The 12,009-nt window shown below is 25.4% G+C and overlaps 2 protein-coding genes across 3 annotated transcripts; one reads left to right on the top strand and one right to left on the bottom strand.

The window, feature by feature from the left end:
• The first annotated feature begins 576 nt into the window (after window positions 1-576).
• LOC127286021 (vacuolar protein sorting-associated protein 45) lies at window positions 577-4,388 on the top strand. The gene is made up of 8 exons (XM_051312299.1): window positions 577-776; window positions 979-1,177; window positions 1,341-1,490; window positions 1,765-2,144; window positions 2,418-2,690; window positions 3,249-3,413; window positions 3,502-3,731; window positions 3,873-4,388. Exons 1-8 carry the CDS (start codon window positions 684-686, stop codon window positions 4,069-4,071), a joined length of 1,689 nt encoding a protein of 562 aa, XP_051168256.1. The 5' UTR covers window positions 577-683; the 3' UTR covers window positions 4,072-4,388.
• On the bottom strand, window positions 4,198-8,104 carry LOC127286022 (metaxin-1). Of its 2 annotated transcripts, XM_051312301.1 has the most exons (6): window positions 7,889-8,104; window positions 7,017-7,267; window positions 6,349-6,514; window positions 5,806-6,195; window positions 5,295-5,355; window positions 4,198-4,533 (listed from the first exon to the last, which is right to left on the bottom strand). In XM_051312301.1, the coding sequence occupies exons 1-6, from the start codon at window positions 7,973-7,975 to the stop codon at window positions 4,520-4,522; spliced, it is 969 nt and encodes a 322-aa protein (XP_051168258.1). In that variant the 5' UTR covers window positions 7,976-8,104; the 3' UTR covers window positions 4,198-4,519. The 2 variants fall into 2 exon arrangements, with proteins under 2 accessions (XP_051168258.1, XP_051168257.1); XM_051312300.1 differs by lacking the exon at window positions 5,295-5,355 and having other exon boundaries at window positions 7,889-8,103.
• Between the last annotated feature and the right edge of the window lie 3,905 nt (window positions 8,105-12,009).

The raw sequence follows: 12,009 nt of genomic DNA on the forward strand, positions 1-12,009 counted from the left end.
TATTAAAATTTTAAATTATTTATTTATTATTATTATTAATTATTATTTTTAAAGCTTAGAACTTTTTTCTGGAAGCATTAAAAAATTTGAGATTTTTTTAACTAATACAATTTATCGGCTATTACAATTTGACGAAGGTATTTTGCTCCGTTTCGGAAATATTAAATTTAAAAATTTGTTTACTTGAAAAGGTTCAAGTTTCATAAATAATAAAAAATTAGATTTTTCAAAAATATGTCAGCAATCATTATCGAATGATTTTTCAATGGATTGACCCATATTTTATATTCATATTTTTTAAAATATTTATTTTTTCATCAAATAGGTTGCATTTTTATAAATCTTAAAATTATTTCAATTTTTTTTTTAAAATTTAATCTATATAATTAATAATGATAATATTATTGTTATTATTTATTTATTTTACACGCGGACAATATTTTTTAGAGTTATAAATAATAGTGAATTAACAATTAATAAAAAAAAATTGAGAGGAAAAAATAGTTTAAAATAACGTCTAAATTGACGGTGAAATTTGTTTTCCCGCCTAAATTATCGAAAATCTAATGTGACGCCCGTCAATCTGACATTTCAGTAGTGCTGGAAATTTATTCACAAAAATTAATATATATATATATTTAAATCCACGAAAAATTAATAATTATTCAAAGTCACTTATCAAAATGAATGTCGTGACATCATTAAAGTTTTATATTACAAAAATGACTGAGGAAAGTGGTCCAGGAATGAAAGTTCTTTTAATGGACAAACAAACGGTAATATTAGTTAGTTTTAAGGTTATGTTTACTATTTCCTTTTCTTATCCTTTTATAAATTAAAAAAAATTTTTGAAATAACTTTCTTTTTAGAATATTAATTAACTAAAATATTAAAAATTACATTAACAGCAGTAATAATAATAATAATAATAATAATAATAATAATAATAATAATAGGATAATTATAATTACATTTTAGATAAGTATTGTGAGTTTGGTTTATAGTCAATCAGAAATTTTGATGAAAGAAGTTTATCTTTTTGAAAGAATCGATGCAGCCGCTCGCAGTGAGGGCTTAAAACATTTAAAATGTATTGTTTTTGTAAGACCTACCAAAGAAAATGTTGCTTTACTGTGCAATGAACTACGAAATCCAAAATATGGTGTTTATTATATTTGTAAGTAAAACACTTGTAATTTATATTTTATTAAACAGTTTTCCCTTTGTTTTTTGAAGATAAAAAAAAACGAAATAAGAAATTTTTTTAAAAATTAAAATTTGTATGTAAAAAAAAACTGTTTCAATTAAAATTACATAGGAAGAATTTTTGTTGTTTTCAGATTTTAGCAATATTATAGCAAAAGCAGATATAAAATTATTAGCAGAGAGCGATGAACAAGAAGTCGTGAGAGAAGTTCACGAATATTATGCTGATTATTTGGCTGTGAGCCCACATTTATTTTCTTTAGGAATCAATGCCTGTTGTCAGGGTAAAATTTCTCTTTTTATTTAATTTAATTTATAAATTTATAATTTATTTATAAATTTTTCAATGAATTCTTTAGAAAAAAAAAACTATTAATCAATTCTATCTAATAAAAAAAATTAGATGATAAATTACAAAAAATTTCTAATTTATCTATTATTTTTTTTTTTAATTCAATTTTTAACTAAAATAATAAAATTATATATTTTTATATTTAAAATGATTACGAAAATAAATAAGAATAAAAAAATAATTATTAATTTTTTTTTACTAAACAGGTTTAACTTGGAATCCCGGAAATCTTCATAGAACAGTTCAAGGAATAACTGCTGTTCTTTTGTCATTGAAAAAATGTCCTTACATAAGATATCAAAATAGTTCGGAAATGTCTAAAAGATTGGCGGAAAAAATTCGCGAAGTTTTAACAAGAGAATCGAATTCTTTTAAATTTCGCGAAGAATCAAATTCAATTCTTTTGATTCTCGACAGAAAAGATGATCCAGTAACGCCTTTACTTAATCAATGGACATATCAAGCGATGGTTCATGAACTTTTGACTATTAATAATAATAGAGTTGATTTATCGCACGTTAAAGGTATTTCCAAAGAATTACAAGAAGTTGTCATCAGTGCTCAACACGATGAATTTTACGAGAACGTTAGTATAATTTGTTTTTAAAAATTTCAAATTTTATTCTTTTTACATCAGGAAAAATTTATTATTAATTTTATATGATTGAATGTAAAAAAAAAGAAATTGATTCGATTAATTTAATGAGAGTATTAAATTTAATTCAAATTAAAAATCGAAACTTTTTTTTTGTAATTCATAAATCAGTATTAATAATTTCTTTTTAAATTCAAGTTTATTTTAATTTAAAATTTTTTATAATAATTGAAAATTTGTATTTTCAAATTAAAAAAAAAACAGAATTTGTATCTGAATTTTGGGGAAATTGGTCAAACAATAAAAGAATTAATGGACGACTTTCAAAAACGAGCGAAAAAACATCAAAAAGTTGAAAGTATTGCGGATATGAAAAATTTCGTTGAGGCTTATCCATTGTTTAAAAAAATGTCCGGTACAGTTGCCAAGCATGTTACACTTGTCGGTGAACTTTCAACGATGGTTGGCGAACATAATTTACTCGAAGTTTCCGAATTGGAACAGGAACTAAGTTGCCAAAGTGAACATTCCACTCAGGTAAATTAAATATTATATAAAATCAATTTTTCCTTATTTTCATTTTTTTATTTAAAAAAAAAATAATAATTCGTTTATAATTAAAAATAGATTCATTTTATTTTAAATTAAAATACCTATGAATTGTTTTAATTATCATTAAATTAATGTGTTACATTTTATTGGTTAATAAAAAAAGAAATAAAAAAATGATTTAAAATTCTCGTAAATAAGAATCCAGTTAAATAGAGAATTTATTAATAATAAGAAATTAACGTACAGACGTTTTCAAAACAAAAGTTATTTCAATTTCATATTTTCGAATTTTTTAATCAAAAAAATAATTTTAAAGAAACAGTTTTTTTCATAAATTATAATAATATTTAACACTTTGCATTTGAAGAAAAATTAAAAAAAAATGTTTACTATGAGATGGTTTCTTCGATTCTTTCTTAAATGAAAATTTTACATTACACAAAATTTGTAATAATAAATATTTGATCTTATTTTTATTAATTGAAATTTTTTAAAATTAGTTATCAACTTGTATAACTATAAGAAAAACAAAAATTCAAACAGTTGCAGAAAATCAAGAAACTCATAAATGATACTCGAGTTAGAGACAAAGATGCAACAAGATTAGTGATGCTGTACGCACTTCATTATGAGAAACACACAAATAATGACATCACTGGTTTATTAGAAATGTTGAAAAAACGAGGCGTTTCGGAAAAATATACAAAGGTATATTAATGTTTTTTCAATAAACTAATAAAATATTAATTTAAAAAGAAAAAAACAAAATGAAAATCTCTTTTTTTTTGTCTTTCAGCTGGTGTACAATTTATTGGAATACAGTGGAGTGAATTCGAGACAGAGTAATTTATTTAATCACGAGGCTGTTGCTAAAATTACAAAAAAATTATTCAAAGGCTTAAGTGGTGTGGACAATATTTATACACAGCATTCACCTCTTTTATTTGAAATCTTAGAAGACACTGTAAAAGGAAAATTAAATTTACAAACATTCCCCTATCTTGGAAATATGGTCATGACAAAGAGGTATATATATATATTAAAGTATAATAATTTTATAGATAAAAAAAAGATGTTTGAATTAAAAAAAAATTATTTTTTATTTATAAAATTTAAAAAATTAAAAAATTTATTCATGAAAAATGAAAAATTCCATTTTAATGACAGGCCGCAGGAGATAATAGTATTTATCGTCGGTGGAACAACTTACGAGGAGAGTTTAGCCGTTCACAATTTAAATCGTTTAAATTTGGATACGAAAATAATTTTGGGCGGTACAACAATTCATAATTTTGATAGTTTCGCGGAAGAAATTCAAACAGCAACAACGGGAATAATTCCAAGGTACAGACCAAGACATCATTAAAAAAAAAAAAATAATAAGACACTAAAAAAAAATTCATATTTTGTACAAGAGCTATTTATTTGTAAAATATTCCAATTGTAAACATTCTATTATGTATACAAAAGTCTCGGATCTTACTAAACATTATTTTCTTTCTTCATTTTATTTATTTTTTTTTTTTTTGGTTGTCTTTCTTCTCAATTGTAATATATATATATATTTATACTTCTACTTAAAAACATCTCTGGCACGACGTGCTAACTTTACACAAAAAGTGTTGTCATATTAAATCGTAAATGAAGTTTTTTTTCTTGCATAAACAAAATTTCTTTAATTTCTATTTTTTTGTTTTATTTGAAAATTTTTAACAAAGAAAAAATGTCACTTCACCGAATGTTATTCATCTTCATAATCTTCATCGTAGAAATCTTGATTATCCAACGTATATTCGGAAGAATCGTAGTCTTCATCATTTGCTGGCACCTTTAACAAATATATATTTTTTTCTTCATTAAAACGCGCATTTTTTTTTAAGTCGGAAATGTTTTTTTTCTGAAATTATATTGTATATTTTAATTTATCGATTATGATTTTTTAAAATTTCGTAAAATTTTTAAATACCAACATTAATTTAATATTTTTTAAAATATTTTTATTATAATTTTAATTGATAATTGGCACATGATTATTATATTTTTATATTTAATTCTGTTATTTTTTGATAAATTTTTATTGTTTTTTTTTTATTAAATTTTTCTTTAATTTCTCAATGGATTTTATATTAATATTCTTTTTAAAAGTGTAAAATTTCTAAAGAAACATGCATTACTTAATTGTCTTTTATTTTCATATCATCGTCAGTGAAATTAACCGTTTTTTCCAACTGTTTTATTTGATGTCACTTTAAATATTATTTGTGAAATATAAATAATATTTAAAATAACATAAGAATATTCAATAATAATACTATTTAATATATATAATAAATAATGTTTATTTTATAATTTTTGTGGAAAATTAAAAATAAATTTATAAATACATAAAATATTGAAATAATATAAATTGCAAACAAATGGATAAATTATATATATATATATATTATATAAATATATAAAATTCGAAATGGAAAATTTCTTTGACAAAGAAAAATAAACTGAAAGTAAATATTTTTCATTTACAAAAAAGAAAAAAAAAAGCTGGGTAAATGTATGGGTAAAGGATTTGCAAATTCATGACATACTCACGTTTTCGTGCTTTTTTAGGAATTCTAAGAAACTTTCTGTGTCTTATTAAATAAGCTACCACCTACAAATAAAAAAACATCTGAAAATTGATGTTTTCTCTCCAAATTTCATGGAAATTAATTATATTAAAAAAAAATAAACGAAACTTTTGCAGATCTTTTTTTTTAAATTTAAAATAGAATCCACGTTTAAAAAAAAAGTCTACCAAACAATCTAAACTTTATTATAAAAAAATTCATTATATTTATTATTGTAATTCAATCTTACAATTTTTCATCATTTTAACAATTTTACTTTTTAATTGTAATAATAATTTAATGTCAATAAATTCATAGAATTTGCAAAACCACTTTTATTTTTCATTTTCCAAGATGAGAAAAAAAATTATTTTTTTAATTCCAATAATATTAACTATATCTAAATGAGCTCTCTTGCTCGTATATATTTAAATAAATAAAATGCATTATTTTTAAATTAAAAAGTAAAATATTTTTTTTTTTTTTCAAATTACCTCTAAAATTCCACTAAAAATGGCGAAACCTAACATGGCAACAGTTGCAAAAACTCCCGCGAGAATTTTATTTCTCGATTTATGTGGAAAATCAATTTCTTCCTCTGTTTTATTTGGTTCAGAAGTATTTTTCATTTTTATTTCCTTTTCATATAATCTATAATCATTTTCAAAATATTTCACCGATATTCTTACGACAAAATCTTCTAGATTTACACATGCTGTGAGATGATTTTTCAAAGCATTATTTAGCAATGGAATTCGTAATATTGGCGCCAAATAAGAAAATATAATTGCGTCTAATGTCGTTGGCTTTGAACCAAAAAAATAATCCTTATCACCCAATCGATTTGACAGTAAAGTCAAACATTTTTGTGCCTTTCCATAAACCTATATTGAATTTTAATTATTTTAAACTTTTTTTTTTATTTTATTTAGAAAAAGGAGTATTGAAAAAAAAATTCGTTTACTGTTTAAAGATAAATGAACTATTTATTAATTTAAAACAACTCTATTAAAACTTAAAATTTTGAAACAACTCACGTCAGTTTCGATATTGCTAATTTCATCCTCGGTGGGATACAATGATTCCATTAAAGTCTTTGCCTCTTTTTCGTATTTTGAAGGATAATAATAATTTAAAAAATATGGCATTGCTTTTCCATACCATGGCCTAATGACTTGTCGAAAATTTCTCTCGTCAACCCACCTTTGAATTTTTTTTTTTTTATAAAGTGTGTTATTTTAAACGCTGTTAAAGTACACAACGTTTATGATCAACGATTAGAATAAACATTATTATTTAAAATAGAAAATTAAAAAATTTTATATCTAGAAAAATATTTTTTCTAATTTCTTTATCAATAAACATTGCAAAAAATATATCTTTGAAATGAAAATTCATAGACTTATTCATTGAAAAATAATATTTTAAAAATCGTTGATCATAAACATTATGAACTTTAACATCATTTATTTTAATTTATAATTTAAAAAAAAAAAAGTAATGGAAAACTTGTTTTCTCATAAAAATTATAATTTATTTCATTAAAATAAGCAAAAAAAGAAAACATTATTTTGAAGAATGTTTTAATTGCAAAATCAATTAAATAATAAAAGAAGCTTAATTAATTTGATCATTCCAATTAAATAATTAAATTGATATATTTTTTAAATTCACAATTAAACAAAGAAATTTTATTTAGAAATACCATATAAATTGAAGTGCTGGAAATAATTCTTCTTTGAGCATCGTCTCATAAGCATTCACATCTGCACATTGCTTTGGACTTAAACCAAAATCAAGACAATAATTGTTTTTGCGAAAAAATTGTAAAATATTTCTGATCGTATAATCAATGCCGTATTGATGTCGTAATACAGGTAATTGACCATTTGGACTTCTATATGGATTATTTGTTGCGTTTATTTTTAAAGGAATTTTACAAAATTTTGCATAGGCCTAAAAAAACCCGTATTAAATTAATATTGACGTTAATTATTTAATTAATAATAAATAACAATAAAAAGAACAGGTAAACTAAAAAGAAGTTCTTCTTCTAATTGAAAATAAAATTTAAGAAATTAAATTAACATATGTAAATAAAAATTCAGGACTCTAAAATTTGCAAAAAAAAAAAAAAATTTACAATAAATAATAATTCAATAAAGTTACAAAATAAAAAGAAAATAAACAAAATTAAAAATATAAAATAACTACAACTGAACTAAAAATAGATTTAAATAATTTGCAACTAGATAAATAAAATATTAATTAAAAAATGTTTATAAATAAGCAGTAGTAAAAATTATTCATTTACAAAAACCTTATAAAATAACAAAAACAAGAAAAAAAAAATTTTATCGATTTTCTTTTTAGAGGTTAAATGAATAAATTATATAAATTATTTTTGTCATCTAAAAATGTAGAATTCAATTTCACAAAATAAATGAAAAAATAAATAATACTTATCAATAGAAACAATGTTTAATTCAAAATTGTGAAATATTATAATGTTATAATTTAGAAAAATTATAAAATTCATTATTCAAAAAAATCACATAACCTATAATAAAAACATACCAGTGCTTGCAGGCAATTAATATCTATAGAAGGTAAACCCCAATCACCTTTCCACACATCTAATTGATAAGTTTCAACAGTTTTCATTTTTTAAATATTTCTAATCATGTAACGTTAAATTTATTGATTTTAAAATGATTTAACAACATTAAAAGATTGCATATAAGTAAACACAACATGGGAAAACAGAAAACATGCGAACCGCAACTACAGTGCTGCTAACAAATACAAGTCAAAAATCAAAAGCACGGTGGATAAGTTAATATGCATTTATATCGGTAACTATCAAAATGCGCCAACACAAATGTTTTCTACTGTTGGTATGGTCGGTAAAATTTTTAAATTCTTCAAGTATATTAAAATTTTCGGCCTACAGCAAAAACAAAAATTAAGTGTAGAGTGTCCCATGATAACATATACTGGGTTATAGCGTTTTCATACTACACCAAAAGTGTCAAAAAGAAGCAAACGTTCTCTTTCAAAAATTTTAAAGTGAGTATTAGGATGTATTCCAAAGGAAAAATCTTATAAATTACAAAAATACTTACTTTATTTGACTCTATATCAAAATCTATTGGTCCAATCAAAAAGTGCGCCATACATTTTTTGTTCAGAACATTTTGACTATTTTTTTGGTGGTATTCCCAAGCGATTATAATGCAAATTTAATTTTTCGAAAATTTTTCGAATTTATGTTTTAGTAAAGCTCAGCATCCGCTGGACCAATCAAAAAGTGCGCCATACATTTTTTGTTCGCTACTTTTTGCTAAAGACTTTGGCGGTATTCCGGAAAGATTATCTCGCAAATTTAATTTTTCTAAATTTTTTCCGAATTTGTTTTCTAGTTTAGCTCAGCATCCGCTGGACCAGTCAAAAAGTGCGCCATACATTTTTTGTTCGCTACTTTTTGCTAAAGACTTTGGCGGTATTCCGAAACGATTATCTCGCAAATTTAATTTTTCTAAATTTTTTCCGAATTTGTTTTCTAGTGTAGCTCAGCATCCGCTGGACCAATCAAAAAGTGCGCCATACATTTTTTGTTCAGAACTTTTTGACTATTTTTTTGGTGGTATTCCCGTGCGATTATCTCGCAAATTTAATTTTTCGAAAATTTTTCCGAAATGTTTTCTAGTGTACACAGAAAAAAATTTTCTGTAGAATTTACAGAAACTCTTGCGCCATCTACTGATGTTTCTCCAAATAGAGAAATATGTTGAATCATTGGCATTGAAATCTGTTAATTCTACAAGTTTGAGCTACAGTTCTTAAAAACTGTTGAGTGACCAAATTATGTATACTATATGGGGATAATATATAGTTGGTAGAGTATTTCTTATAGGTTATATTCTCCTCCGAATACATTAAATTCGCGGAACATTATTGTATAAATTAGTATAACTTCTATGTAAATAAATTCATCCTTCAATAATTTTCTAACAAAAAAAATGAGGAGCAAGTTTTCAAAACTTATGATAAATCCACTTTTTCTTATGTCGAGAAATTGAAACAAACGACTTTTCTCACTTAATCACTACAGTTAATTTTAAAATAAAAAATTTGTAATAATTTATTTCTATAATAATAATGTTTATATACTTAAGACGTATCCTTTTTAATTGAACTTTCTTGCCGACACTATGATAATAATAAAAACACTAAATTCGCCTTAACCTCTCGCACTCAATCGTACTCAGCCTTAGTCGAATCACTGCATTGTTTTCGCGCATGCGTTAAATCCTTGCAGAAAATATCTGTAGAATTAACAGATTTAGGAACATGTAAAATCTCTAAATCGACGTTAAAGAATTACCAGAAAATTTTTTTCCGTGTAGCTCAGCATCCGCTGGACCAATCAAAAAGTGCGCCATACATTTTTTGTTCGAAACTTTTTCCCTATTTTTTTGGTGGTATTCCGGAACGATTATCTCGCCAATTTAATTTTGCGAAAAATTTTCCGAAATGTTTTTGAGTGTAGCTCAGCATCCGCTGGACCAATCAAAAAGTGCGCCATACATTTTTTGTTCAGAACTTTCTTCTAAACACTATAGTGGTATTCCGGAACGATTATCTCGCAAATTTAATTTTCCTAAATTTTTTCCAAATTTGTTTTCTAGTGTAGCTCAGCATCCGCTGAACCAATCAAAAAGTGCGCCATACATTTTTTGTTCGCTACTTTTTGCTAAAGACTTTGGCGGTATTTCGGAAAGATTATCTCGCAAATTTAATTTTTCTAAATTTTTTCCAAATTTGTTTTCTAGTGTAGCTCAGCATCCGCTTGACCAATGAAAAAGTGCGCAATACATTTTTTGTTCGAGACTCCCGCGTTAAGACTTTAGCGGTATTCCCGAACAATTATCTTGTAAATTTTTTTTATCAAACACTTATTAGTTTTTCAAATTTTTTTTTAAAATTTATCTGAGTGTTTCTCAGCATCCGCTGGACCAATCAAAAAGTGCGCCATACATTTTTTGTTCAGAACTTTCTTCTAAACACTATAGCGGTATTCCGGAACGATTATCTCGCAAATTTAATTTTCCTAAATTTTTTCCAAATTTGTTTTCTTGTGTGGCTCAGAATCCGCTGGACCAATCAAAAAGTGCGCCATACATTTTTTGTTCGAGACTCCCGGGTTAAGACTTTGGCGGTATTTTAGATTAATTATCTCGCAAATTTAATTTTTCCAAATTTTTTAAAAAATTTATTTGAGTGTAGCTCAGCATCCGCTGGACCAATCAAAAAGTGCCCCATACATTTTTTGTTCGAGACTTTCCGGGTTAAGACTTTGGCGGTATTCCCGATTAATTATCTCGAAAATTTAATTTTTCAAAATTTTTTAAAAAATTTATCTGAGTGTAGCTCAGCATCCGCTGGACCAATCAAAAAGTGCGCCATACATTTTTTGTTCGCTACTTTTTCCCTATTTTTTTGGTGGTATTCCGGAACGATTATCTCGCCAATTTAATTTTTCGAAAATTTTTCCAAATTTGTTATCTAGTGTATCTCAGCATCCGCTGGACCAATCAAAAAGTGCGTCATACATTTTTTGTTCAGAACTTTCTTCTAAACACTATGGTGGCATTCCCGAACACCTATCTAGCGAATTTTATTTTTTGAAAATTTTTCCAAATTATTTTTAAGTGTAGCTCAGCATCCGCTGGACCATTCAAAAAGTGCTCTATACAATTTTTGTTCAGTAATATCTTCTTAACACTATAGCGGTTTTCCTGAAAGATTATCTCGCCAATTTAATTTTTCTAAATTTTTTCCAAATTTGTTTTCTAGTGTAGCTCAGCATTTGCTGGACCAATCAAAAAGTGCGTCATACATTTTTTGTTCGCTACTTTTTGCTAAAGACTTTGGCGGTATTCCGATACGATTATCTCGCAAATTTAATTTTTCTAAATTTTTTCCGAATTTGTTTTCTAGTTTAGCTCAGCATCCGCTGGACCAATTAAAAAGTGCGCCATACATTTTTTGTTCGAGACTCCCGGGTTAGACTTTGGCGGTATTCCCGATTAATTATCTCGCAAATTTAATTTTTCAAAATTTTTTAAAAAATTTATCTCAGTGTAGCTCAGCATCCGCTGGACCAATCAAAAAGTGCGCCATACATTTTTTGTTCGAGACTCCCGGGTTAAGACTTTGGCGGTATTCCCGATTAATTATCTCGAAAATTTAATTTTTCAAAATTTTTTAAAAAATTTATCTGAGTGTAGCTCAGCATCCGCTGGACCAATCAAAAAGTGCGCCATACATTCTTTGTTCGAGACTCCCGGGTTAAGACTTTGGCGGTATTCCCGATTAATTATCTCGCAAATTTAATTTTTCAAAATTTTTTAAAAAATTTATCTCAGTGTAGCTCAGCATCCGCTGGACCAATCAAAAAGTGCGCCATACATTTTTTGTTCGACACTCCCGGGTTAAGACTTTGGCGGTATTCCCGATTAATTATCTCGCAAATTTAATTTTTCAAAATTTTTTAAAAAATTTATCTGAGTGTAGCTCAGCATCCGCTGGACCAATCAAAAAGTGCGCCATACATTTTTTGTTCAGAACTTTCTTCTAAACACTATAGCGGTATTCCGGAACGATTATCTCGCAAATTTAATTTTCCTAAATTT

This window comes from Leptopilina boulardi, unplaced genomic scaffold (assembly GCF_019393585.1).
Source record: "Leptopilina boulardi isolate dan_hultmark-lab unplaced genomic scaffold, ZJU_Lbou_2.1 LbouV2_342, whole genome shotgun sequence".
Taxonomy (NCBI): domain Eukaryota; kingdom Metazoa; phylum Arthropoda; class Insecta; order Hymenoptera; family Figitidae; genus Leptopilina; species Leptopilina boulardi.

Bases quoted from the DNA above. Each gene is read 5' to 3' on its own strand.
- LOC127286022 (XM_051312300.1), bottom strand. From the start codon at position 7,975: ATGAAAACTGTTGAAACTTATCAATTAGATGTGTGGAAAGGTGATTGG. The intron at 6,196-6,348 runs GTGAGTTGTTTC...AATTCAATATAG, and splicing joins TTAGCAATATCGAAACTGAC to GTTTATGGAAAGGCACAAAA. The intron at 4,534-5,805 runs GTAATTTGAAAA...TATTTGTTAAAG, and splicing joins TTTTTAGTGGAATTTTAGAG to GTGCCAGCAAATGATGAAGA.
- LOC127286021 (XM_051312299.1), top strand. From the start codon at position 684: ATGAATGTCGTGACATCATTAAAGTTTTATATTACAAAAATGACTGAG. The intron at 777-978 runs GTAATATTAGTT...ATTACATTTTAG, and splicing joins TTTTAATGGACAAACAAACG to ATAAGTATTGTGAGTTTGGT. The intron at 3,732-3,872 runs GTATATATATAT...TTTTAATGACAG, and splicing joins AATATGGTCATGACAAAGAG to GCCGCAGGAGATAATAGTAT.